This window comes from Ursus maritimus, unplaced genomic scaffold (assembly GCF_017311325.1).
Source record: "Ursus maritimus isolate PB19 unplaced genomic scaffold, ASM1731132v1 scaffold_6, whole genome shotgun sequence".
NCBI classification, from domain to species: Eukaryota; Metazoa; Chordata; class Mammalia; order Carnivora; family Ursidae; genus Ursus; species Ursus maritimus.
This window is the reverse complement of record NW_024426774.1, coordinates 50,061,197-50,087,473: the sequence shown is the minus strand read 5'-3', so window position 1 is coordinate 50,087,473 and position 26,277 is coordinate 50,061,197. Positions and strand designations below refer to the sequence as shown.

Genomic DNA, 26,277 nt, shown 5'->3' with positions numbered 1-26,277 from the left:
ATAAACTTTAGCGGAAGACAGGGGGCAAGGGCAGCACCCCCAGGCCGCCCCAGCCTCTCTTTGCTGGGCTGGGTGTGGGGCTGGACCAGGGCTGGAAGAGTGGGGCCACCCTCCCACTCGCCCCGCGCTGCTCCCAAAGGAGCCGCTGGGAGTAGGAGAACCCCAACTCCCGCCCAATCAGCAGGGATGGGTGGAGCAGCCGGGCAGGGGCGGGGCCGGACGAGGAGTCGGGCGGGGGGCGCGAGGGGCGGGGAGCCGAGAGCTTGGCTAGCTCAGGCTGGCCAGGCGGTGGCGGAGGCGGCGGTGGCGGCCGGCATGGGCGATGGGGGCGCCGAGCGCGACCGCGGTCCCGCACGCCGGGAGTCGCGCGGCGGGCGCGGCGGGGACCGAGGCGGAGCGGAGGACTTGGGTGTTGATGCCGGCCGCCGCAGCCCAAGGGAGATCGCAGGGACCTCCGCTTCTAGCCCCGCGGGCTCCAGGGAGAGCGGCGCCGACAGCGACGGCCAGCCCGGGCTCGGTGAGGCAGACCACTGCCGCCGCATCCTGGTGCGAGGTAAGCGGACAGCTCGCGGCCCTGGCCCACCGGACCCCCACCCTACCCCTTACGCTGCCTCCCCTCCCAGTTCACACACTCAAACAGTCAGTCACCACTCAGTCATTCATTCAGCAAATATTATTCTGAGAGTCTATTGTGTGCTAACATTGCGCGGAGTGTAGGGGACAAAGCGGCGAACGGAACCAGGGAGATCCCCGTGTCACTGCCTTACAGTTCTCAGCCTCTCGGGCCGGCCGCTCACCCTAGGCCCATCCCAGCCGGTGACGGTGGCGGGGGCACAGATGCAAGTGCGGGATGCCGAGAGCCGGTCCCCGCCCCGCGTCCATAACGGCGGGTGCGGAGAAAAGCGTCACGAGCGCTGGCGGGGTCAGGACCAGGACGGACCAGCGTCCGGAACCACGGGAGGAAAAGGCCGGCGCTCCGCTCAGCGGCCCAGCGCGTCTCCGCCGCCCGGCCAGCCTCGTTTTCTCTTCCCAGCGACGCAGACCGCCCCGGTTGCTCGCGGAAGAGGGCACCGGGACGCGGAGGGCGCCGTGCGCCGCGCTTGCCCGCCTGGGCTTCGCTCTTTCGGCTCCCACTTCCTCGAGGCGCCTGGGCCCGGCCGGCTCTCGGTGCGGCCTTCCCCGGCCTGGCCTTTCGCGTCTCTCCCTTCCTCCCTCGCCCTTCGCCCTCCTCTCTTCTTGCCTGGCCTTTTCTCTCTGCCGAGCTCTCCTCAGCCCTGTTTTCCTGCAAGCGCTTCCGGACTGCGCCCGAGTGCCCGGCTCTGCCTGGCCTCTCCCTGCGAGGCCGAGACTTCCCCGACCCCCAAGCCAGCCTCACGCGAAGCTCTAGGCGCAGCTTTCGCCGGATCCGGGCCTCGCCCAGAAAGGGGATTCGGGGTCTCGCCGTCAGCCTGTCCCTAGGCCACGGCCAGAGCCTGAGGTCTGTTCTCCCACCATTTCGGAGCGCCGGCACCGGCAGACCCGGCGCCCAGAAGAGGCCACACGCGGGTAACGGCTCCCCTGGCCTCCTTCTCCAGCTCCTGGCCCGGCTTCCACCCGCTGCCCTTTTATTGCCTCTACTTCCTGAGCACCCGCTTGCAAGCCAAGAGGCTTTGGGAGTCCACTGCTCAGAGATGATTTCCTCCGCCACCACCGCCTCGGGAAGGGAAACAGCTTGACGCTGGCCCTAGGACACTCCAGCGCCAGGATCCCGAGCTTGTCTGATCTGACCTGGGCCACCCACACACAGACTGGGATACCTTGGCCTGGTTACCCACAGCCGCTGAGTTTGGGTGGCTCTGGGAATGGGGGTCAGAGCCAGTGTTGAGCACAGAGGCAGCCCAATATAAAGTCGGCTGATGACTGTCTTGGACACAGACTCAAGGACCCTGGTCTTCTGGAAGCACTCCTGGTGTCAGGTGTGGTCACCTAGAGATGGAGCACTAAGCGCTGTTCTGAGGGCAGGCTTGGGTCAGGCAGTTACAGACCGCGTATTAGGGTGGTCCCCACCCAGCAGCAATTCCAGTAGGCCTGTGGACCTGTTGGGCACCTGGGATTAAATTAGATCCCTTCTCATAGACTGTAGGGTGTCCTGAATACGAGATGTCAGCAGCCAGCGTGGAGTTCCATTGAGAAAATCTGCAGGGCTTCTAGAAATGAAGAAATCAGCCCCCTAAGTCCACACTCCCAGATTAAGACCCTCAAGTCCCTGCCAGTGACACTCACCACCTCATACCCCATCTGTGGGTATTTGTGAATTCTGGACAATTGTGAGTTCTATGCCCACCTACCATCTCTTCCACTCTAACTCTGCATGTAGAACAAATAAATTCTGTGTACAGATGGCCAGTTTAATAACTCCCAAATAGAGACTCATGGAAGGGCGCCGGTGGTAGCATGGAGGCCACCCATTCTAGGAGCGATCCATAGCTGGGCAGAGATGGGCACCCCCCCTCACATGCACTGTATGCAGGGCAGCTTGTGTGAATTTAAGGAGATATACTTTTATAAATGCATGTAAGCACATACAGCAATGCCGTTATCTTTGTACAATATAATGGAAATGTAGCATAGAGGGTGTATTTACACACCTAAAAGCAATAAAAGGTGAACAAGTCCCTCCTAAATCCCTCTGCCCTTTCTCATTTAATGAAAAAGAGGTTATTTCAGACTGAGATACCTGGCATGTCGTTTAGCCCTAATCCCTCCTAGCCAGGGTCACTTGTGTCACTCCTGGCCCCACCGGGGCTCAGGGTAGAGTCTCTGACAGATGAAAGGCCCGGCACTGGTAAAGGGAAGTCTGTAGCACCTTGGCCTCAGGATGAATGTCCCTCCAGTGTGCTTTAAGCCAAGAGTACATTTTGCCCTTGACCTCCCAGGACACATCCTCCCAAAGTACTTTTGGAGGAAATCATAAAAAGGCGGAAGGGAGGTGTTTGTCATCACCGAGACAGTTAGGTTGCTGATGGGGTGAGAATTCTGGGGAAAAAAACCCACTTCCTCTAGGTCTTTGCACTTCTTTCACTTTTCCACATTGATCTGTTGGGGGGAGTCCCAAGGCACAGGGGAATAGAAGGAAAGCGTGTGTATTGGAATTAAATGAAGTTGGTTTGGAATATTGGCCTTAGAGCCCTTTAAATTTGAGCCAGTTTCTTTGCCACTCTGTGCCTCAGTTTCCTCATTGCACATAGAAACCTAAAGCTGTCATCTTGAAAGTCAGTGCTAAAGGTCAGAGGTGATGTCTATAAAATTGTAAACAGCCAGCAGGATCTCCAAAACTATTCTGTTGAATGAAAGGGGGATGCTCTGAGGTGACCCACAAACCACTCAGGGAATGGGCCTCCTTCCTCAGACACCTCTCCCAGCTCACCCCCCTGTAGGGGACTTGGTGTCTTTTTGCCTCGGCAAAATGCTGCGCCTGCTCTGGGAGGTGAGCAGCCAAGGGGTCGAGAACCAGCTGCTGAAAGGAGGATTAGTGCCACCTTGCAGACCACGAGGTGTGGCCTTCCCCAATCCCCTTCGAGAAACCCTCGCTCCACCAATCCCTCAAGTTTCCTGCTGCCCCTGCGAAATGCGGGTCAGGGAGCCAGGGAGGCCGAACTTGCTGCATCCCCACCTCAAAATGGAGGCTGCTTCAAGCCGCACGCGGACACAAACAACGCCACAAGGATGACAGGCATGTGTGCACAACAGGCGTGCCCGCACACTCCGCAGCATACACAGCCAGCCTTCCATGGGGCCATACCGCCGCCCAGGCCACCGCACAGTTCTGAGCGCACTGCCCGTTGGCCGGTGAGGAGCGTGGATGGGGGATCCTTTGTTTTATGTTTGGAAAGGGCGGGCCGAGCCTGAGCAGGAGGCCGCCGGAGCAGCTGCCTCCCAGCCGTGGCCCTCACCACGCCGCGCAGACCGGATGCAGCGGCCTTTTCGGTGGAGCCGGGATGCCGGCAGTTAGAAGACGCAGACCAACTTCCACCCAAAACTTGCAGCAACCTCACAGTCTGTGCACACACCCGCACACTCAGATGCACCTGTGTGATTCCCAGATTAATCCGGATGCACATTCGACAACCCTTCTGGATAGAGCCGGCAGGGTGGCCCGCTCCTGTCACCGACTTTTGTGAACAAGGCTCAGTGTCACTGCCTGCTCACCCGAAGTGGTCCCTTAGCCCTCTGGGTGTCAAAACCCCATTCTGGCTGCACCCTCTGTCCTGAACTCAGTGTGAGCACCGTGGACTCCGGTGGAACAGGATCACGCTGCCCCCAGAGCGCTCCCATGCTATGAGAACAGGGGAGCTCCTCTCCTTGTTTCCACACTTCTCTGTCTGGGAGCAGGACAGGAAAAATTAGGGATCCCTTGACTGAGGGAACAACTGGCCCCCACACCACCACCCACTAGCTGAAATGCTTTCACTGGGGAGCTTGACGGACGCACATGGCGACTAAGGACAGAAGAAAACCCAGGAAGACTAGGGCCTCTGGCTCCTTCTGGCAATTCTCCTTGTGGATGTGGGTGTGGGGAAGGGAGGCATTGAATTTAGTGGAGTCCACCCCCAGCCCCAATCTGGGGGCAGTGCTGGCATGTGCAGAACGGGGAACCTCTGAACACTTCCGGACTGCACAACGGCATCCACAAGGCAGGGCCCTGGCTGCCAGACTCAACCGAAGACGCTGGGCAAGGGGCCAAGGTTTCTGGGGCTGGAGCTGAGAGCGGCCTGGGGGGAACAGACTCCCCCCTCCAGCAGCCAGATCTGGACTCAGCTTCCCTTTGAATCTGCTCGCTTTCTACTTGGATTTACAGAAGCTCAGCCCTGACCTTGCAGGCCTCACCCCACAAGAGGCAGCGGCTCCGCAAGAGCACACCTGCCCACTTGCCCAGCAGGCATTTTGGCAACGCAGAAAGCGGGGCAGATTGTTGTATCGAAATGAGCACTGGATTGTGAGTCCCAGCTCTTGGGCCCTCAGTGGACCTCAGGACCCTAGCGTCAATGCGAGTCTGTTAAGAGACGCAGTTACCCAGGACCAGGCCCCAAGCCGCAGTTGAAAGGTTTGAATGGTTCATGCAGGGGACTGCACTTTGGAATTTTGGGTTTATTTTCATTTTTAGTTTGGGGGCTTGTGGAGATGTATTAGGTTTCTTTTTTTATTTCGCTGGGATTGTTTTGTTTTATGGTTGTTTTTCCTTTTGCTTTGTTTTGGCAGAAGGACCCAGCTTCTCATCAAGGGTCTAACTAGACTAGGCACTATCCTTTTGGTCTTTATTTTTTCCCTTTATCTACATGCGCCTCCCACCCTATCACACACACAGAAGCAGCCCCAGCTACCAAATATGTCATCTTGTTGACGTGTCTCGGCGCACCATTTGCATTTTCAGGGAACTAGACAAGGCTCCTTGTGTTCTCGTGCTGTTTTTGTTTTTCAGGGTGGTAGCTTGGGCTCCAGTGCCTGTGGACCCACTGCCACATCGCCACATCGCCCAAGTGTGCACCTCGCCCACGTGCCAGCACACATATACACACACACACACCCATACCCACACCTGCAGGGTCAGAGCTTCTAGGTGCCCCCCTACCCTCTCCACCTCCATCCCCCACCTCCACTGCCTTCACCCTGCAGGGCAAGGAGGCTGGGACAGTGAGTACTTGCACTGGAGCGGAAGGAGGGGACAGTGGGGAGGTGTCCTGGAGCGGAAGGAGGGGACAGTGGGGGGGTGTCCTTGGGCTGATATAGGTCCATGGATGGCACCGGTTTTGGGCACTGGCCTATTGTGCATCATCTGTAGGGAGAGGGAGCCTTTATGGGTCCTGTTGGCTCTAGGCCATTTCCTCAATCACCCCTGACTGAGCCTGGGGCCATAGTGGCCCTGAGTTCCCTCCCTCTATCTCTTTGATTTGTATTGGGGGGGGGCACACAGAGCATATTAATTATGCTTCTATTTCCTGTTTGCTTAATATAAAATAAAGATTGGCCTGGGGCGCCTGGCAGAGGCAGTGGGTTAAGCATCCCACTCTTGGCTTCTGCTCAGGTCATCATCTTAGGGTCATGAGATTGAGCCCTGCTTTGGCCCCCCCACTCAGCACAGAGTCGGCTTGAAACTCTGTCTCCCTCTCCCTCTCTTCCTCCCCCTCCCTGCCCCCCTGCATGCTCTCTCTCAAAATAAATAAATAAATCTTTTTAAAAAATAAAATAAAGATTGGCCTTATTCCTCGTAAAGTCGGTAGTGGGATACACAGCAGTGTATCCCCTCAAGTTCCCTACCCCAGTCTGAGAAACTCTGATAGAAGACACCGAGGCAGAATGGGCCTGCCTAGGAATCCCTGGGAGCTGAGCAGTCTAGGCGCCTGGTTCCTACCCTACTCCATTCAGGAGGGAGGTTGGAGGGCCTGCGGGTGCCAGGGTGGCATCGAACAATGCGGAAAGAAGCGGCAGTGCCAGGACAGGATCTGGTCCACAAAGCAGAGGAGTGGACCTATGTGGAAAAGCCAGGGCCCAGAGCGCAGCCGGGGTGGGGATGGAGTGGGGTTGGCTGCTAGGTGCTAGTTGGGGTCTGCAAAGGCCTCTCAGACCATCCCTCTCTTCCATGTTCTCCTGCGGTCTTGCCCTTCACCTGTTGGTTCTTTCTACAAACATTAAGGAATACCTACTAAGTGCCAGACCCAGCCGGCAGAGGCTGCTAGCGCTGAGCTTCCCAAACAAGAGACTGTCCCGGACACTGGGAAGTGCGGGGTTCCTGAGCCGCCCGCACGGCCGGCCGGCGGAGGTGGTGGGGAAGCGAGGCCTGCGCTAAATTCGAGGGAGGCAGGAGCCCGGAGCCGGGGTCCTGATGCCGCGCCAGGACCGCAGAAGAGGTCACCGCGCCTGCCAAATCCACGATCTCCCCAGATGTGTTCTTAGCACACAGGACACAGTAAATATTTGTCGAGTGAATGAAAGGAGACAAAACTGTCAACGTCGCGTATGGCATTAGGTAGAAAACTGCAACGCCCTTCCCCGGAAACGACGTTAGTTCTGAAATGACATCTTCATTTTTTGACGTTACAACATTGTTCCGTCTATGAAACGGTGATGGTGCCAGAACACGGAATAATTGTTAAAATATAAAATTGCCAATGCCATATTTTTGGAATTTAGTGCAGCGCTCTGCTTTGGGAACCACCGAAATATAAAACTTGGAAAACCTCAAATAGGTTTCTTTGACTCCTAGCTGGGTCCCCAGGGCCGGGGAGGCCGCCTAGAGGCCGGTCCCGGCTGGAGCAGGCGGTGAGATCAGTAGTGAGTCTCCCGCCTCCCTGCGGCTGTTAGTGTGAGGTTCCACTCGAAGCCAGCCAGAGGGTGAGAAAGAAGTAGCTAGATAAATCTACGCCCCTCCTCCGCGCTCAGTTCACAGGTCTCCAGCCATCCGCTGGAGCTTAAAATCTCTGGGTGACCAAAGCCCGCGTTTGCTCCGTGTTTTTCTCCTGCTGTCGCGCACCGCGACGACCCGGGGGCGCAGGGCCACACTCACACTGTAGATGGGCAGACAGAGGAATGAATTTCCAAAAAGCAAGACGTGCTCAACTTAAACAAAACAAAACCAAACCCGAAGCGGTGGAAGGCTCCCCCAAATGGCCACGGTTCCCAGTTTCAGGTGTGTCCTTCCCGGAGATTTTCCCACTCTGGCATGCAAACAAACGTTAGCAAAAGCGGAATCGCATGACAGAAGCTGTTTTGCAATTTAACCCTTTAAACACATTTAATCCGCAGGGGTCATCTTTTCGGGTCAACCATTGCGCGCTGTTCCGTGACTGAAACAAAAGTATCCCTTTGGTTGGGGAAAGCCGAATTCTCCCAACCTCTGGAGGGATGTTCCGGTCGTTTTTTCGTAACAGAAACACTGCGGAATAAACTTCCAAGCACCGGTCTTTGCGCGCTTGACTGTTTCGGTGAGATGAATCCCTAGCAGTGGAATTGCTGCTTGAAAAGGTTTACACACACCACAATTTTTAAAAACATGCTTTAATTCGAAAATAGTAATCAGCTCATCCCATCCCTGCCCTCCGCCTTCCAGTTCCCATCCGGCTCTAAGGCAGCTATTTTTTCCTTTCTAATTTCTCCTCCCAAAACCGTTTCATGCTTATGCAAGTCAGGGCCGCGATATTATTTTTTCTTGCATTTATTTATTTATTTATTTATTTATTTATTTATTTATTTTTACTCAGATGGTGACATCTCTGTCTGCTATTTTCACTTACCAATATATTTTGGAATGTAAAGAATTTCTTGTTTGGCTTTTCACAGATGCATAGTATTCCATTTATATGGCTGGGGTGGACCATAACGTGTGTTGTATAGCCCATGCCCTATTGGTGGACACTTTGCTTTTTTCTTGTATGTTGCTACTATATACAAGACTTATATTACTTATTATATGCAATAAGTAAACTCATAGGTATATGTCAGGGAAGTTCCCAAAGGCGGGTTTACTGGGTGTGTTTGTAATTTGGAAGAGAATGCCAAATTGCTCCCCATAGATGGTATACCACCCCACCCCCTCCCACCTGGACCCCTGCCCCAGCTCCAGCAGCAATGCCTAAAAGTATCTGTATCTCCAAATCTTGCCATCACGGTTTGTACTGTATATCTTGATAGATATTGTCAAATTGTTCTTTGCAATTTATACCCTCATATTGTCATCTTGTTCTTTGCAGTTTATACCCTCATCTTTTCCCTCTGCCCATACTGGGCATTACATATCTTTTTTACCTTTGTCAATGGTATAGGTGATAAGTAGTACCTTATTGGCATTCTAATTTTTATTTCATTGATTATTAGTGAAATTGACTATCCTTTCATATTTACTGGCCAGTATATTTCTTCTGGTGTTATCTACTAACACATTTCCTTTGACCTCTTTTAATTTTCAAATATTCCTTTCCTTATTGATTTGTAGAAACTCTGCATTAAGGATAGTCGCTCATTGCTTTCAATATGTGTCACAGTTTTTTTTAAGTTTATAATTTCCTTCTAATTTGTTTCTGATGTCTTTTATTTTCTGATGTATAAAATAACTTTCCAATTACAAAACCAACCATGCTGTTTTGCTATATCAGGTATCAACTGAAACTTCTCCCCCCCATAAAGCATGTACACTTCCAGAATGTAACCTCCCAAACTCTCTCTAGTAATTGAAAAGTATAAATGTATAAGTTATATGTTACAAGAGTGGGAATTTTTTTGCAAAATTTTTTTCCATTTTAGAAACATTTGTAGAAATCTTGTTGTCTGGAACTGCCTTGCTCTTTGTAACAGCTGCGTGATATTCCATTCTGCAGATGTAATTAATTAAACCAGTCCCCTATTGATGGACATTTAGGTTGGTTCTACTCTTTTCACTACTACAAACAATGCATCAGTGAACATCTTTGTATCCTAATTTAGGCAGATGGTCCTTTAAATTCTCATTTATGAGACAATCTGAAAAATGTGGAAATGTGTAGGACTTTTTTATATTAAGGAATGATTGGTAATGTTTTTGGTTGTAACAGTAGTATTGTGGTTGTTTTTTAAAGGAGATCTTTTTTAGAGATACATATAGAGATATTTCTGGATGAACTGATATGATGTCTGAGGTTTGCTTAAAATGATGAGGATAGAGAAGAAATAGGATTGTTCCTGAATTTATAATTGTTGCAGTTGGGGGATAGGTATATCAGAGCTCATTACACTATTCTCTGCAATTTTGTATATGTTTGAAATTTCTTATGATAAACTGTTTAAAATAATAAGCATTATTTCACATATATCATATTCAAGTTGTGATAGATATTTCCAGATTTCATGCCAAAAATTTGTACTCCCAGCAATTGTGTATAAATGTGCCAGTTTCCTCATCCTTCTAACCCAGGCACACTGAAGCTTTTAGAGTGAGATATTTTCAAATGAAAAAAAATATTTTTATTAGCATTTTTAATTACCAGTGAGGTTAAGCATATATTCATATACTATTCTTCATTTTATTTATTTATTTTTATTTATTTATTTTTAAAGATTTTATTTATTTCACAGAGATACTCAACAGGAGAGGGAACACAAGCAGGGGGAGTGGGAGAGGGAGAAGCAGGCTTCCCGCTGAGCAGGGAGCCTGATGCGGGGCTTGATCCCAGGACCCTGGGATCATGACCTGAGCCAAAGGGAGATGCTTAATGACTGAGCCACCCAGGCGCCCCTTATTCTTCATTTTAATTTCCTCTTCTGTGAACTTGTATTCATGTGCCTAGCTGTTTCTCTGTTGGTTTATTGTTTTCTTATAGTTGTGAATGGCATTTTTATACTAAAGAAATAATCCCTTTTTCTGTGACATATGTTGCAGATATGCCCAAATCTTTTCCCTTTTTAAAAATTTGCTGTGAGGTTTTTTTTTTTTTCTGAACTCAAATTTAAATTGTAATGATCTCTAATGGTCATTTCTCTTGGGGCTTTTAGTTCTCTGTTAGAAAGTCCTTCTCTGGGGCGCCTGGGTGGCTCACTCAGTTAAGGTTCTGCCTTCGGCTCAGGTCATGATCTCGGGGTCCTGGGATCCAGTCCCGTGTCCCTGCTTAGTGGGGAGCCTGCTTCTCCCTATTCCACTCCCCCTGCTCGTGCTCTCTCTCTCTCTCAAATAAATAAATAAAATCTTTTTTAAAAAAAGTTCTTCTCCAACCGAAGATAAAACTCAATTTTTTTACATAGTCTTTGCAACAAACCAAACAAACATATACACAAGGTAAGATCAGGAAAAATCTTTCCTCCCTGACCAGCTTCTACTCCTGAACAGTGAACAGAAGAGAGGTGTTCATCGTGCAGACTTGATCCTATGTAGACACAAGCACACACACACACACACACACACACACACACAGTGTAGTCTTACTTTTTGTTCTTTATAAAAATAGGTTTGTACATACTTGCTGTTTTTGTTTGGTAGTATATAAGGGACATCCGTCCAGGTCAGTACATGGGGATGTACCTCATTCTTGTTAATGTCTCCATAAAAGCCAAAGACATGACTAATACTGTGATTTTATTAACAATATTTCCACTGATAAACATTCAACTTTTTCCTTTATTTTTCTCTTTCAAACTATGCCACAAACAGTGAGTCTGTCTTTATCAAAGTGTATCAATATTTCTCTGGAGTAGAAACCTCTATAAAATTTCTAGGACAATGGAATTATGCAGTTTCTAAATTAGCCAGGCATTGTGAAATTGTCTTCTACAAATATTCTTAACGACGGAGCTTGAGAGACCCTGTGTTTTCCCTCATTTTTACCAGCACATTTTCCCCAGTCTGATAGATAAAATACGGCATTAGGAAAAAGAAAAAACTATATCTCATGTGCTGTTCTAACATTCATTTTCTCTGATTCCCTCTGAGCTTGAGTATTTTTTCATAGTTATTAGACACTTGGATTTTTTCTTCTCTGAATACCCCTTTTATATAATTTGCTCACTGCTTGACTTTACTCATCAGGCTGTTTGTACCAGACATTAGGACTCTGCTATGCAGGTATTATGAATATTTTCTTCTTCTTCTTTTTTCTTTTTTAAAGATTTTATTTATTTATTTGATAGAGAGAGACAGCCAGCGAGAGAGAGAACACAAGCAGGGGGAGTGGGAGAGGAAGAAGCAGGATCCTAGCAGAGAAGCCTGATGTGGGGCTCGATCCCAGAAGCTGGGATCACGCCATGAGCCGAAGGCAGACGCTTAATGACTGAGCCACCCAGGCGCCCCTGAATATTTTCTTCTAATCTGTTATTTGTCTTTTAACTGTCTCTCATCCTGCAAAAGCTTTTATTTCTAAGTACTCAAATCTGTCATTTATTTTCCTTTTAAAAGAATTGTCTAGTTTTTCTTCAATTTTTAGAGCTTATTTTTATATGAAAAATTTTCATCTATCTTGTGTTTATTTTTGTATGCAGTGTGAGATAGATTACTTTATTCCAAATAGTGAGCTATTTGTCCAAAAGCCAGGTCTTTAATAATCCTGTCTTTTGTCCCACTAATTTGAAATGTCTTCTTTCTAGAAATCCTCATATATACATGGATTTGCTTCCAGACTCTTGTGCCAGCATCATACCATTTTAGTTGCTATAGATTTGTAATATGTTCTGCTGGGTGGTAATGCAAGCATTTTCTCCTCATTCTTTCACCTTGTTTCTTCACTATTCTTCCATTTTCAATTTTCCCAATGAATTTTTATAATAATCACATTATAGATTAAGGCAGGAAAGACCTTGTCACACTTAAAAATCAGCTCGTTATCAGCTTCTCATGCAGAGGAACTACCCAGGTGCCAGGAGATGAAATCAGGGAGGGCTTTGTGGGCGTCTACTGGGAGAGGGACCAGGAGTGGGTAATATCTGGTCCTAGAGGTCAGGGGCATTGGCTAGCCATTATCAGACACAGATGACCGCCTCTCCCAAAGCAAAGGCTCCTTGGACAGAATCACCCTCTCCCATCCCCCCTAGGGCTCACCCCTCTTGGATCTTGTTTATTTTGCTCATTTCTATATCTCCAGACCTTGGAATAGTATTTGGCACATAGCAGGTGCTCATTAAATATATGTTGAATGGTTGAATATGCATAGTTGTTTCGTTTACAGAAGTGGGATGTTACTGCATAGGTTATTCTATAGCTTTCTTTCACTTTATGTCAGTTCATATAGATACTTTGTCATTCTTTTAAATTGCTGCACTCTATTTCATAGTATGAATTACCATAATTTGTTCAGCCATTTCCCTTGCGGGGAACCTTGAGGTTGCTTTCAAATTTTCAATATTTTGAACAACGCTGCAGCAAACATCCTTACATTACTTTGGAGCACATGAGTGTATGCTTTTCTGGATAAACACTCGCTAAAATAAAATTGCTAGGGCAAAAGTTATGTGTGTCTTTAATCTTGACAAATTCAGCCTTAAAAGGTGGTGACAATTTACAGTCCTACCAACATTGAATGGGAGTGTGGCATCCCTACAGTTCATCATTGATTTATGAACCATTCATTAATGTCTTCCAGTCCTTTGGGAGATAAATGATTTTCCATTGTTGTGTGAATTTGCATCATCCTGATTTCTGTGAAGCTGTGCTCATTTTTCATGTTTATTGGTCATTTGGCATCTTTTTCTGTAAACGGCCCAGATAAATTACTTGACTATTTTTTTCTACTGGACTATTTCCTTTTTTAAAAATCATTTATTATTGCATTATATATAATTTCTTCACCTTTTAAAAAAGGTTTTTCTTCAATTTTTAAAAAATTTTACCTTGGCCTTGGTGCTTTTGTCCTACAAAAGGCATGAGCTTTAATATAGTCGGATATATCCTTTGTCTTTCCTTTACAGCTGGAGTTTTATATCTTGCTCTTCCCAAGCTCAGGATTATAAAAATGTCATCTTATATTTCCCTTTAGTGCTTTTATCATGTTATAGTCTATGATTTTCTCTCTAATCCATTTGAAAATTATTGTCATTTATGATGAAAGACAGGAATTTAACTTAATTTTATTCCAAATAGATAATTTATGGTCACCAATCTACTTAACTCATTTATTGACTAGACCAACCCTTTTCTATTTAGAATGCTCCCATTATCATAAACTCTATCGATATGTATATGTGGGTCTACATGTGCACTCTCGATTCCCTTGTTCCCTGATTTTCAGTCAGTTGAATATCATCTTCACCATTTCTATTATATGCATGTTCGTTTATTTACTTAATATTTTAGTATGATACATTTTAAGATTAAATACCTACTTCTGCCTCATCCTGAGCATATTTTAAATTTACATTTCTTTCTAGTAAACACTAAAATAAGTGCATAACTTTTGAAATGACAAATGTTTATTTATGTACCATTTAAAATCACCTTACAAGTCACAAGTGGAATTCAGAGGCATTTTGGGGAAACACTACTGTATTTTTCCCACCAATGGGTTTGTCCATTTCTGTGACAAAACCTCATTGTAGCTTCATGGCATGTTTTGTTGCTGTTGTTAATGTCTTATTTTGAAATAATTTTTGACTCACAAGAAGTTGTAAAAAATAGTAGAGAAGGGGCGCCTGGGTGGCACAGCGGTTAAGCGTCTGCCTTCGGCTTAGGGCGTGATCCTGGCGTTATGGGATCGAGCCCCACATCGAGCTCCCTGCTTCGCTGGGAGCCTGCTTCTTCCTCTCCCACTCCCCCTGCTTGTGTTTCCTCTCTCGCTGGCTGTCTCTATCTCTGTCGAATAAATAAATAAAATCTTTAAAAAAAAATAGTAGAGAGGCTCTGACAGAGAGGTCCTGTGTATCCATCACCTACCTTCTCCCAAAAGTGACATTTTACATATCCATAAAACATTATCAATTAGTTTTTTGGGTTTTTTTTTTTAGATTTTATTTACTTATTTGTCTGAGAGACAGAGAGAGCACAAGCAGGAGGAGTGGCAGGCAGAGGAAGCAGGCTCCCCGGTAAGCCAGGAGCCTGAGGCCGGGCTCGATCCCAGGACCCTGAGATCATGACCTAAACCGAAGGCAGATGTTTAACTGACTCAGCCACCCAGGTGTTCCTCTATAATGAATTATCAAAAGCAGAAACTTGACATCAGAGCACTATAATTGACTAGACTACAGACCTTCCTCAAATTTCACCCATTTTTACACGCACTCATTTTTGCCTTTATATATAGTTCTATGACACTTTGCCGCTTTTAAAGATCTAGATATTCACCACCACGAATTGAGAACCATTCTGTTGCCATCAAGGAACTTCCTCATGCTAGCCCTTGACAGTCACACCCTCCCTTACCGAACCTCTGGCAACCACAGATCTGTTCTCTTCCTCTCTAACTTACTCATTGTGATCGCTGTTGTATTATCTTGGGACCGACTTCGGTTTTCTTCACTCATTAGAATCCCCCGAGATTCATCCAAATTGTTGTGTCTGTCAATAGTCATTCCTTTTCATTGCTGAGTACTATCCCGTAGTATAACTGTACCCCAGTTTGCTTAACCACTCACCTGCCGAAGGACATTCGGCTTGTTTCCATGTGGGGGCTATTATAAGTACAGCAGCTATGAAAGTTCATTTATAGGTTGTGCTGTGAACCTAAGATTTTGTTTCTCTAGGATAAATGCCCAGGAGTGTGGTCACTGGGTTCTATGGTAAGTGCACGTTTAACCCTTTAAGAAACTGCCAGGTCATTTTCCAGAGTGGCTGCACCCTGTCCGTTCCCACCAGCAGTATATGAGAGATTGAGGTTCTCTGCAGCCTTGCCAGCCTTTGACGCTCTCAGTGTTTTTTATTTTAGCTATTCTAATATGTGCCTCTCGTGGTTTTAACTTGCCTTTCCCTAATGGCTGGCGAGGTTGAATGGCTCTTCCTCTGCTTAGTTCTATGGCATGTTTTGATATCTGGTGGGCAAGTTGCCTTTGCCTTCCCTGACCTTGAGAGGAAGAGCTGACTTTGTCTGTTCCCTGAGGCAGGAATGCTGGTCTCAGCTCTTCTACAAGGAGGAAAGGATGGGGGACATGTGTGATTTGACCCCAGTGGTCAGGAGCACAGGCTCAGGTGTTCTCTAGGAGGCCCACCCTTCCTCCAGTCTACACCCCCCAAAACACTTTTAATAAAATCAAGGCCCTTGGAGATGGAGTCACTTGGGTGTTGTGAGGGAGTTCTCAGATGAGTCTTGCAATTGGAAATAATAAGACCTGAGCAAAAGGGACCCAGTCAGGGGCGCCTGGGTGGCACAGCGGTTAAGCGTCTGCCTTCGGCTCAGGGCGTGATCCAGGCGTTGTGGGATCGAGCCCCACATCAGGCTCCTCCGCTGGGAGCCTGCTTCTTCCTCTCCCACTCCCCCTGCTTGTGTTCCCTCTCTTGCTGGCTGTCTCTGTCTCTGTCAAATAAATAAATAAAATCTAAAAAAAAAAAAAAAAAAGGGACCCAGTCAATGGGGTTGTAAATACTACCCCCCACCTTTTTTGGAATGTAGAAAGTATCAGAGAGGGAAACCTTGAGTTGTCCCAAAAGGCCTGTGGTTCCCACCACCACTTCAAGAGCAGGGCCCGTGTGCATCTGATGAGCTCTGCCCAGCGCCCTCACAAGCCCGGCCCAGTGTGGGGGGAAGACCACCTGTGAGAGTGGCTGCTTTCCCTGACCCAGACACGGCTTCTCCCCAGGCTTGATTGAGCACCTCTGAGATCAGGGGCAGGATCTTCGAGCCGGGAGCCTACAAGGAGCTAACACATACCCTAGAGGAGGAAATGTGAGAGGGCCCTGGCAGGAGCCAGGAAGAACCAGTCTCATAAATCATATGGTGGAAGATTCCGAGGGAGAGGGGTCAAGTTCACACTCTAGGGCAGGGATTCTAAAAGTAGAATCCACAGTGGTGAGGCTCACAGGAGTCCCCTGACAGCACATCTCAAATGCAGGTCCTTTCTTATGGCTTCCAGGGCACTGAGGAACCTGTCCAGAAGATTCCATTTTTTGTAACCATGACCAAAGTTCTCTTCATTATAACCTATCCATTGAATCATTAAGTATTACGGAAAGATGGTATCCATAAAGTAAAGCGAGGGTGTTTATACGGCTGATGGAACCCTGTCAGTGTGGCCTCATATAAGTTACTTAAAATGTGTTCCTCCACTTCCCTATCTGTAAAATGGGACTAATAATAGTTCCAGCTTCACCGAGACATTGGAGGGTTCGAGTGCTTAAAACAGTGTCTGGCCCAGGGCGAACTCGGCAGAGGTGTCAGCTTTTATTATGCCTGAAACGTGAGCAGCCCTGCCGTACGCTTGCAGAGGGGGAGCATGGATCGTCTCTGTCCCTACAGTTAAAGCTGATGTATACATACATAAGCCCCCACCTCCAGCTCATATTGTACTTTTGCTGGACATTTTGTTGTTGTTTCTCAGTTCTTTGAGTGGGAATATTTGGTGAACATAGGCTGCAAGGATTTCAACCTCTCTTAAGTAGGCTTCAAAATATTGGCGACCCTATGCATGAATGGCATTGGTTTAGGACTCAGGAGGGCGGTCCTACTGTTCAGAACTAGGTACATGGGGAGTGGTAGAAATCTCCCCTCCGGAAGGCACCCCAGCAGCTTGATGTGGTAGCAGTGGTCCTTGGGCTCTTTCCAGGGGATCCCAGCTCCCCAGGCTGCCCTCCGCCCCATACTGGCTAGCTTCTTCGTGGACCCCAGGAGGGTCTGTGGACTGAGTGCTCACCCATGCATGCACACCCGTCCACAGCTCAGGACCTGGCTTTGGGCTCCTCCTCCAGTAAGCCTTACCTGACTGATCAGACCCAATTCCAACCCACCCTTTCCTCTACCCTTGAGGACTTGTGTATCTCTTTCCGTTTGTTGTTTTACTCTGCTGAGGGAACAGAATCCTGGCTGGGTCAGAGCGAATCCTTTCTGCCCAGACTATGGTAGTGGACTTGAAATTTGTAATGAGGCCCATTCACATATATACACCCAATAGATACAACATTACTGCATTGGATGATTAAGGAAGCTAGGCGCAGAGAGGGTAAGCCACTTGTCCGAGGTCACAAAGCCAGATCCAGGCCCAGCGAGCTTCCCGTTAGATCACACTGCCTCTTGTGAAGATGATTGTTGGAGGCCTAACTCCTTAAGTAGTGAACTAACTGGCCCCTTTTCATGGCCCCTGCAGACGCCAAAGGGACCATCCGGGAGATTGTCCTGCCTAAGGGTCTGGACCTGGACCGGCCCAAGCGGACCCGTACCTCCTTCACGGCTGAGCAGCTCTACCGCCTGGAAATGGAGTTCCAGCGTTGCCAGTACGTGGTGGGCCGTGAGCGCACTGAGCTGGCCCGCCAGCTGAATCTCTCCGAGACCCAGGTAAGATGGCAGGGCCAGGCCGCTCCACCCCTGCCCTGAAGCCAGGGGACTTTTTGGGGTATGAGGCCTGTGGATTGCTACAGGGAGACCCAGCTTTGGAGGAGTTCAGACATGCATTAGGGAAAAGCTTAGAGTTAGAGGTAAACCAGAGCAGTAAATACAGCGCCGACAAGAGAGCGCTGGCATAGGCCAACAGGGGGCCTTCCGAATGCATCAGGCACTTTGGGTGGAATATGGGAAATGGCCAGAGAAATAGGAAGGAGGGGCGTCCAGGATGCAGGAGTGACTCAGGGGGTTGTTGGTGCAGGAGGGACCCTGCAGGAAAGGATGGGGAGGGGTTGGCTTGCTGGGAACAAAGATTCCAGAGAAGAGAAGAAGCATTACAGAATTGGGTTGGGGACTTCTCATTTCCCCATTCTGGGCCTTTCCCCACCCTCCATACATACCCTGATTACACTGTGCCTTAGAAGTTCTCGCTGTAAAGAAGGAGTCTGAACACCCCCTTCAGCCAGGAAGGGCTTAGCATTTTAACAATAATAAGTTAAACCGAAAGGAAAAGCTTTTGTAAAGTGATTGCCACTCTGTGTGAATGGAGACATTTCAAGCTGGTCACAGAGATATATAATAACAATAATGATAATAATACCCCTTAGTACTCACTGTGTCCGGGAGCTGCTCTAATGGCTCTGCATATGGTAATGCACCAATGCCTCCCAACAACCCAGTGATGTAGCTACCTGTATTGGCCCATTTTACAGAGGAGGACAGGTTATGCCCAAGGTCATACAACTAATAAGCTCCCGAGCTAGGACTTGGGCAAGCAGTCTGGCATCCTCATGCTACCTATAAACCCACAACCATCCTGGAGCTTGTAAAGAATGACTCGGGGACCCTTAGTTGAGTAAGAGCTCTGGTAGGTTAATCTCATATGTGAGGGAACTCAGTCAATAAATGCATGACGATGACCAAATCAGGACTTACACCGGAAGAGGCGAAGAAGGAGAGGAGTGAGGAGGCCGACAGTCTGGAGGGGGACGCTTCCTGGAGAAGGCTGCGGGCAGATATGGGAGGTCCCCGCAGTGCCTGCTGCTGTCCTTCCCTTGGCACCCCCGCTGCAGTTGAGTCAGGGGTGGCTGCTGTCCTGCAGGCCCAGGCCATCTCTGCCTGGACCTGTTTTTCTGCAGCGGCCAGTTGCAGAGCCCCGAACAACCCCGCAGACGGCCCGGGGTAACAGGGGCCCTCGCTCCAGTTATGCTCAGTCTGGAGGCTGGAAAGCCAGGCTCTGTCAGACAGAGGGCTGCAGTGGCTGGGCCAGGCCAGAGCTCCTGGGGGGAAATCAGGCATAGGGTCACCCCTCAATACCTGCCCCTCCCTATCCTAACTGCCCTCTGCCTGGCCTAGTTTTGCCCAAACACTCTACCCTGAAACTCTGCTCACCAAGGACACCTCAGATGCCCAGGCCAGCAGCTCCTTCTCGGTCCTCATGCTTCCCCTGCAATGCCCCCTAGACACCCTACATGTACCTACCGGCCCTTGATGGTCAAGGCCAAACCCCTCCTCTTCCAGGAAGACTTCCGTAAGACCTCATCCCTAGAGACCCTTCCACATGGCTTGGTAAAGTGTGTGTGTTCGTGTGTGTGTGTGTGTGTGTGTGTGTGTGTGGTGGGCACCAGCTAGCACACACTTCCCAAGGACAAGAATGTGTTTGAAAGCCACATCTTTTCAGGTCTCCTTGGGGAGCTTAGCACACAGCTGTGCAAACCGAGACCCCCCAGTGAATCCTCAACTTCCTGACTCTTGCTTACCCCCGTCCTTTCTCTTTCCCCAGCCCCAGGTCTTGCAAATACTATAAGGCACAGCTAACCTCTACGGAGACCTTCCTCTGTACCAGGCTCTAAGTACTCGACATGGCCTAACTCATGTAGTCCTCGCCAAGACCTGTGGGAGGGGAGTGAGGATTTTCTTCAGACCACACTTCTGACACCCAGTGTGTGGTGTTTCCCAACACCAACAGCAACCAATTCTCCCATTCTCTCACCAACTGGGTGTCAAACTAGTGAGTTCATTTCTGACGCTGACTCCTGCTGTGAGCACAGCCGATGCACCGTAGGGCTCACTCTCACAGGACAGTCTCACATCGGCTGCCAGGTGCAAGTCCCGGAGGGCCACCTGTACTTCTGACTGGCCAGCTCTAGAACTGGGGGTTCCCACATCTCCCTCCTCAGGTTTGGCAAGGTGTTGGAATGACTCGCAGAACTCAGGAAAATACTTTACTTTCATTTACGGGTATATTGTAAAGGATAGAACTCAGAAATAGCCCAATTTGGTGGAAGGGGAGATAGAGCCAAATGGAAGAGATGTATAGAGCCAGACGTTGGGATGGGGGTGTTCAAGGAGCTTCTGTACCATTTCTGGTTTCTGGGTGTGCCACCCCCCAGCACTTCACATGTTCATCAACCCAGAAACTCTAAATCCTACTGTTAAAGAGTTTTTGTAACCCACCCTTCTCCCCTCCCCGGATCCCTCTAATCACAGGTGTGGTCTTTCTGGGACCAGTGCTCCTGAAACTCTGCAGGGCCCACCCTGAGTCACCTTGTGGCTTAAAGGGGGCTGTTTTCAATGATAAAAGACACTCCTATCACTCAAAGAACTCCACAGATTTTAGGGGCTCTGTATCAAGAACCAGGGACAAAGGTCAAATATGTACACTTTTTAAATACCAGAATAGGCCTTTATTATTTCTGCTTTAAAGAGAGGGAAACTGAGGCACAAAGAAGTTCAATAACATGCTCAAAATTTAAGGCAGGCATATTTGGGACACCTGGTTGTCTCAGTCAGTAGAGAATGTGACTCTTGATCTCAGGGTCGTAAGTTAAAGGCCCACATTGGGTATAGAGAGTACTTAAAGATAAAATATTTTAGGGGCACCTGGGTGGCTCAGTTGGTTAGCATTGACTGATCTCATCTCAGGTCTTGATCTCAGGGTCATGAGTTCAAGCCCAGCATGGAGCCTACTTAAGAAAAAAAAATCTTAAAAAATAAAAATAAAAATCAAGCAGGCCCATTCATTAACTCATCTGATCTTTATAAAAAGGTGGCTTTATGGGTAATACTATCCCCATTTCAGGAAACTCAGAGAGGTTAGTAACTTGCCCTAGGTTATATAGCTAAAATTCAGTGGAATTCTCCTTATATTCACCCATACCTTTGTTCAAAAATATTACTGAATACCTACTGTGTACCAGGTACTGTTTCGGCACTGGGGACATAGCAAGGAACAAAACAGACCAGGGACCTGGCCTCACGCAGCTTACATTGTGCAGAGAAAGAGCATTTGAAAGAGTGATGAGTGCTATGAGACAGATAAAACATGTTATGATAGAAACTAGAAATCTTTCATTGAGGTCGTCAGGAAAAGCCTCTTTGAGGAGATGAACGACAGTGGGCTGAGGTGTGAATGACAGGGAAGAGACAGCCAGAGGAAGAGCCAGAAGAAAAGGAGTCAAGACTCAGGGTAACTGTGAAGACCTGGAGGTGAGAACTAGCATAGAATGTTCTGGAAGTGTTTGGAGGCCAGCATGGCTGGAGTTGGAGGGTAATAGGGAAGGTAGGTGGGGCAGAGCAGATAGTGTTTAGAGGCCATGGTGAGGTGTTGAAGGGAGAACTGGCATTTTACAGAGGTCACTCTGACATCTGGAGAATGAGAGGACAAGGTGGGGCCACTGCCGTGTTGTCTCGAACTCTGAGTGATGGTGGAGGAGAGAAGTGAACTGATCTGAGACATACTCTGATTTGGAGATAGAACCTGTTAGGACTTGCTCATCGTGAATGATGTGCACAGAGCAAGGGAAAGAGCAGTGGTTGGGAACAGGTGTGTGTTGAAAAATGGTCACTGATGCCACATAAACAGGTTGAGAAAGCAGGACCGTGGGAGAAGAATCTGGAGGTTTTGGTTTTTTTTTTTTTTTTGGATCAGTTCCATTTGAGATCCAAGTGGAGATGTCAGGAAGGTAATGTCAGAGTTTTCTCTAGGGGTTGGTGTTTCTCTGATTTACCTCAGGGTCTTGGTCTGGGCTCTTCTGGGGGAAGGGATAAGAGATTCCTTCAAGTGTGCTCAGATGCCAGATGGAGTCCTAAGGGGTAGAAGAGGAGGCACAGTCTCGTGCACCATGGCGTAGCCAGGCCTAGTCGAGAGCGGAAGCTGAAGGTCATTTGGACCCGAGGGCTTCAAGGCCACGTGCAGCCCTCCCCTCTGGTGCTCCCCTGACTCTGCCCCCAGCTACTCTCCATGTGATTACCTCAGCCCCATACCCATCCCCTTGCCCCAGATGACTTCATCCAGAGCAGCAGAATAGGTGGCACCTTCCGGGTTACGAAACCCAGGGCTGTCCCAGATACGCAAGGACCATGCACAGGTCGTGCCCACAGTCACAGGAAGCAGCCTCTTCAGAATTAATGCCATTTCCAAATCCACAGTGAGGCTTGGGGTTTATTTAACACCAACCATGAGCCCAGAGAGGATGATAGACGATGATCCCCCAGAAAACACCCCGCTAGTCCTGGCAGCAGCTGGAAACCCCTCCCCTGGTGTGCGGCCATGGCTCACTGTGGTCCAGCAAGGGATGAGGGCGTGAGGACCCCAAGCATTCACTGAGTTCAGGGGAACCAGGCGAGGGAGGAGACAAGACGGCAGCCTGCAGGGAGGCCACAGCAGGGCACCAAGAAGGCAAGGGGAGGCCAGCACCTCAGGAAGTATGCTTCTGCACAGGACCTATCCAGTAGGTGACTGAACTAGGCCTTAAAGGACCTGTATCCAGATTTAACCCTGAGAGAGGGTGGCCCTGCGGTAGACCTGAAAGCTTCCTGGAGGCAAGGAGGGAGGAGCCCAGAGGCTCTGAGCCTCTCTTACTTGTTTGCCAAGCCCTTCAGGGACTGTGGGCCCGATGGTAGGAAGTAGACGGGCGGCGCCTCTCCCCCACCTTTGCAGCCCCAGCACTTTCTACCACAGTTCACACGTTAGAATCACACCCAGAAATTTTTTAAAAATATGGATGCCTAGGCCCCACTCCCTAGAGATTCTGATTTATGAGCTGGGATGGGGCATGCGCATCAGCATTAGAAGAAAGGGACTCCAAGTAATCTCACAGTGCAGCCCAGATTGACAAGTCCTGACATGGCCCATGAGGGCCCAAGAAATGGGCATGCCGGGCCCCAGCCCCTGCCTCCCCGCCTCTCCTCCCCAGGAGACTCCCCACCTAGGGCCAGCCCCCATCTCCCTCTCCCTGCTGTCCCCAAAGCTACAGACAAGACCCCCTGTGAAAGCTTTGTCATTCCTTGCAGATCCCGCTCTTGTTACTGCCACTCCCTTTGTTGCCTGGAGTGGGTCAGTGCCACCCTCCCCTAGACCCTCAGCTTCCCCAGGACAGGAATCCTGACTTCTGTCCTCTCCCCCTAGTTCAGAGCTGGGGGCTGACATTCAGAGTGGGCCAGGCACCATGCAGGGCCCTCTACAGGACTTCCTTATCTGATCCCTGCAACAGCCCACGTATTTTTGCCCCCATTTTTGAGATGAGAAACTGAGGCTGGGGTGTTCTTGGGGTGGTGCCTAGGTCCTACAAGGATGGCTGCTAACCAGGGCAGAGAAGCCCGGGGACTTCCCAGCAGGGGAGAGGAATGCAGCCACATACAGGGCCACTTCCCGAGGGTCTGGTGGGACCCTTTCCCAGAGCAATCGAGCTCTTGGGAGTGACAACCTTAGAAAGGTTTTCTTCTTTCCAGTAGCTTCCTTCAGCCATATTTGGTCAAATGCCCTCAGCCTTCCCTTACTGATATCTCCTTCAAATGTTACCTCTTCAGAGAGGCCGTGTTTCCCCCCCAGTAATAAGCTAGTCCCCTCCCCTCTCTCTCCCCCTTGATCCTGCAGCCTTTTCCCACACAGGTGTCTCTCCAAGTGTGATTCTTGGGCTGGCGTCCCCCGCAAACTGTTATCTGTCTGGACCGGTTAAGGGCAGAAATGGAGAGGAAGTGTAATTCATTTTAATTGTATTTGCCAAAAACATTGGTCCACAAGACTAGGAACTTTAAAAAGTGGTTCCTCAGCACAAATAATTTGAGAGACACTGCGTGAGGCACTTTGTGCCCCCGACAGTCCTGGCTGCTCTCCTTTGCCCTTCTTCATCTGTCTCCCCTCCGTGCTGTCCCCTCCACTGAGGATTTGCTCTGCTTTCATCATGGCTGACCCCCCGCGTGGCGGGCAGCGCCCAGCAGGCAGTAGGCACTCAGCACACATCTGCTGAACAAAGGATTGAGCGAATGAATGAGGCACAGTCTCCGTAGATCCCATAACCTTCTGGTTACTTTCTGTCATTGAAACTCAGCCCAGTCCTATTTATAACACCAAACTCTGTTCCCATCTCCTCTTCCTCCCCTTCCCCTCTCAGAACAGGTCTGACTCCCAGCTGAGGGCGCTGGAGGGGTGGTTGCTCCTAGGAGGCGGGTCATGAGGCATTGCCCCAGGGCGCCTTCTCTCAGCCCCCCTCCTCAGCCAGGCAGCCCTCCCACTCCTGCCTCCTCCTCCTTGCCTCTGGGCTCCTTCACCAGAGCCATAGGAGTGGCGGCCTCCCTTACGCCCTCCCAAAGCTGGAGGCCACCAGCAAGGCCTCCCCGTCGTCCTTTATCTTTGCGTGCCCTCCACTCTGTGGCCCCCGCCTTGTCCTGCTGGCATACACTGCCCCAGCCAACTGCCAGCCTCCTGAAACCTGCAGGCCAGAGGCGAGCACAGCCTCTGTACTCCTGGGACACAAATCTGGGCACAGCAGTGCTGGGCCTACAGATGCTGTGGTTTGACAAGTGTCCCAGCTGGGGAACAAGTCTCAGATTCTCCTCTCAGGCCCTTCTAGTCCCTACACATGATTCTTCCAGAGCCTGCTGCTTGCCTGCCATGAGGGGGCACCCTCTCCTTCTCACAGTGGGGAGGAAATCCTGGCACCATGAGGGCTGACCACCTTGCTTCCCGCCCAGCCTCTGGTTTCTTCTATAGACCAGGAGAGGGCTTGGAGCACCAGGTGCTGGGAGGTGGTAGAGGCTGGTCCTGCCTGCTCTCATAGACATGAATAAAGGGCTCTCTCTGCCCTTTCGTTGGTGGCTCCACTGAAGATGTGGAGGACTTGGCACCTCTTTGTCCCCAGGTCTGAGTGTGTGGCCCTTGGAAGCCCCCCTCAACATCCTGCTGTATGCTGTCACACCTGCTGTCACATTAAGAAACCTGGCGGCCTTTGTAGGGGATGAGGTGGGGCTGCTGCAAGGTTCAAACAGATGGGGACAGAAAGCTCACTTCAGAGGCAGTGTGGGGGTCAAGACCAGGAGTGGTGGGACGGTCCTCACACTGGGCAGCCAGCCCCTGCCCCAGGCCCCATGCTTTAGAGGGCCCCTTGTGGGGTGAGCACTCTGCAAGGCCAAGGGCCGCTGCCCACCAGGCGTCTGTGTCCACATTCTAGATCATACCCCATGGCGGTGAGCTGGAGGCGGGGTCCCTTCCTGGTCGCCCAGAGCAGGCTGGTATGGGAAGACCTTAAGGACACTCTGAATGCTCTCTTCCCTCTTTCACTCCCCCTTTGCTCCCCCACTCCCCACTTCCTTGCCCTCTTTGTCCTCCCTCTCCTTTCCTCCTCCCACCTGCCCCCACTTTGCCTCGCCTGTCCCCTCTCCCTTCCTGACACCCCTCCCCACCCTCTGCCCCAAGGTGAAGGTCTGGTTCCAGAACCGCCGCACCAAGCAGAAGAAAGACCAGAGCAGAGACCTGGAGAAGCGGGCGTCCTCCTCGGCCTCCGAGGCCTTTGCCACCTCCAACATCCTGCGGCTGCTGGAGCAGGGCCGGCTGCTGGCCGTGCCCAGGGCCCCCAGCCTCCTGGCGCTGACTCCTGGCTCGCTGGGCCTGCCCGCCGGCCACAGGGCCACCTCACTGGGTGACCCCAGGAACTCCTCCCTGTGCCTCAACCCACCGACCTCGGCCTCGGCCTCCGCGTCCCCGCCGCTGCCACCCCCTCCGCCAGCCCTCGGCTTCTCCACTGCGCCGCGGCTGGACCTGCCTGCCGGCTATGAACTCGGCTCCTCGGCCTTCGAGCCCTACGGCGGGCTGGAACGGAGAGGAGGCAGCCCTGGCGGTGGCAAGAAAGCCAACGTTTAAGCCTCCCCCGCCCTGTGACACCGAGTCCCCAAGGACGGCACCGCCCCTGCTCCCGAGCCGGCTCCCAGAGCGCGGGGGCAGCCGCACCTCGGGCCCTGCCCGCCCCCAGCTCAGAGACTGTCCACCGAGAGGCCTTGGTCCCGCAGCTTGTGTGTGTGAGTGCGGTGTGCGTGTGTGTGCCTCTCACTGAAA

General features: G+C 50.1%; 1 protein-coding gene across 1 annotated transcript; it reads left to right on the top strand.

Moving 5' to 3' along the window:
- Positions 1 to 315: 315 nt before the first annotated feature.
- VAX2 (ventral anterior homeobox 2) lies at positions 316 to 26,277 on the top strand. The gene is made up of 3 exons (XM_008700482.2): positions 316 to 553; positions 17,713 to 17,900; positions 25,642 to 26,277. The coding sequence occupies exons 1-3, from the start codon at positions 316 to 318 to the stop codon at positions 26,083 to 26,085; spliced, it is 870 nt and encodes a 289-aa protein (XP_008698704.2). The 3' UTR covers positions 26,086 to 26,277.

Excerpts from the sequence above, each read along its gene's own strand:
- VAX2 (XM_008700482.2), top strand. The coding sequence starts at position 316 with ATGGGCGATGGGGGCGCCGAGCGCGACCGCGGTCCCGCACGCCGGGAG. Across the intron at positions 554-17,712 it reads CCGCCGCATCCTGGTGCGAG|ACGCCAAAGGGACCATCCGG; the intron begins GTAAGCGGACAG and ends TGGCCCCTGCAG. Across the intron at positions 17,901-25,641 it reads TGAATCTCTCCGAGACCCAG|GTGAAGGTCTGGTTCCAGAA; the intron begins GTAAGATGGCAG and ends CTCTGCCCCAAG.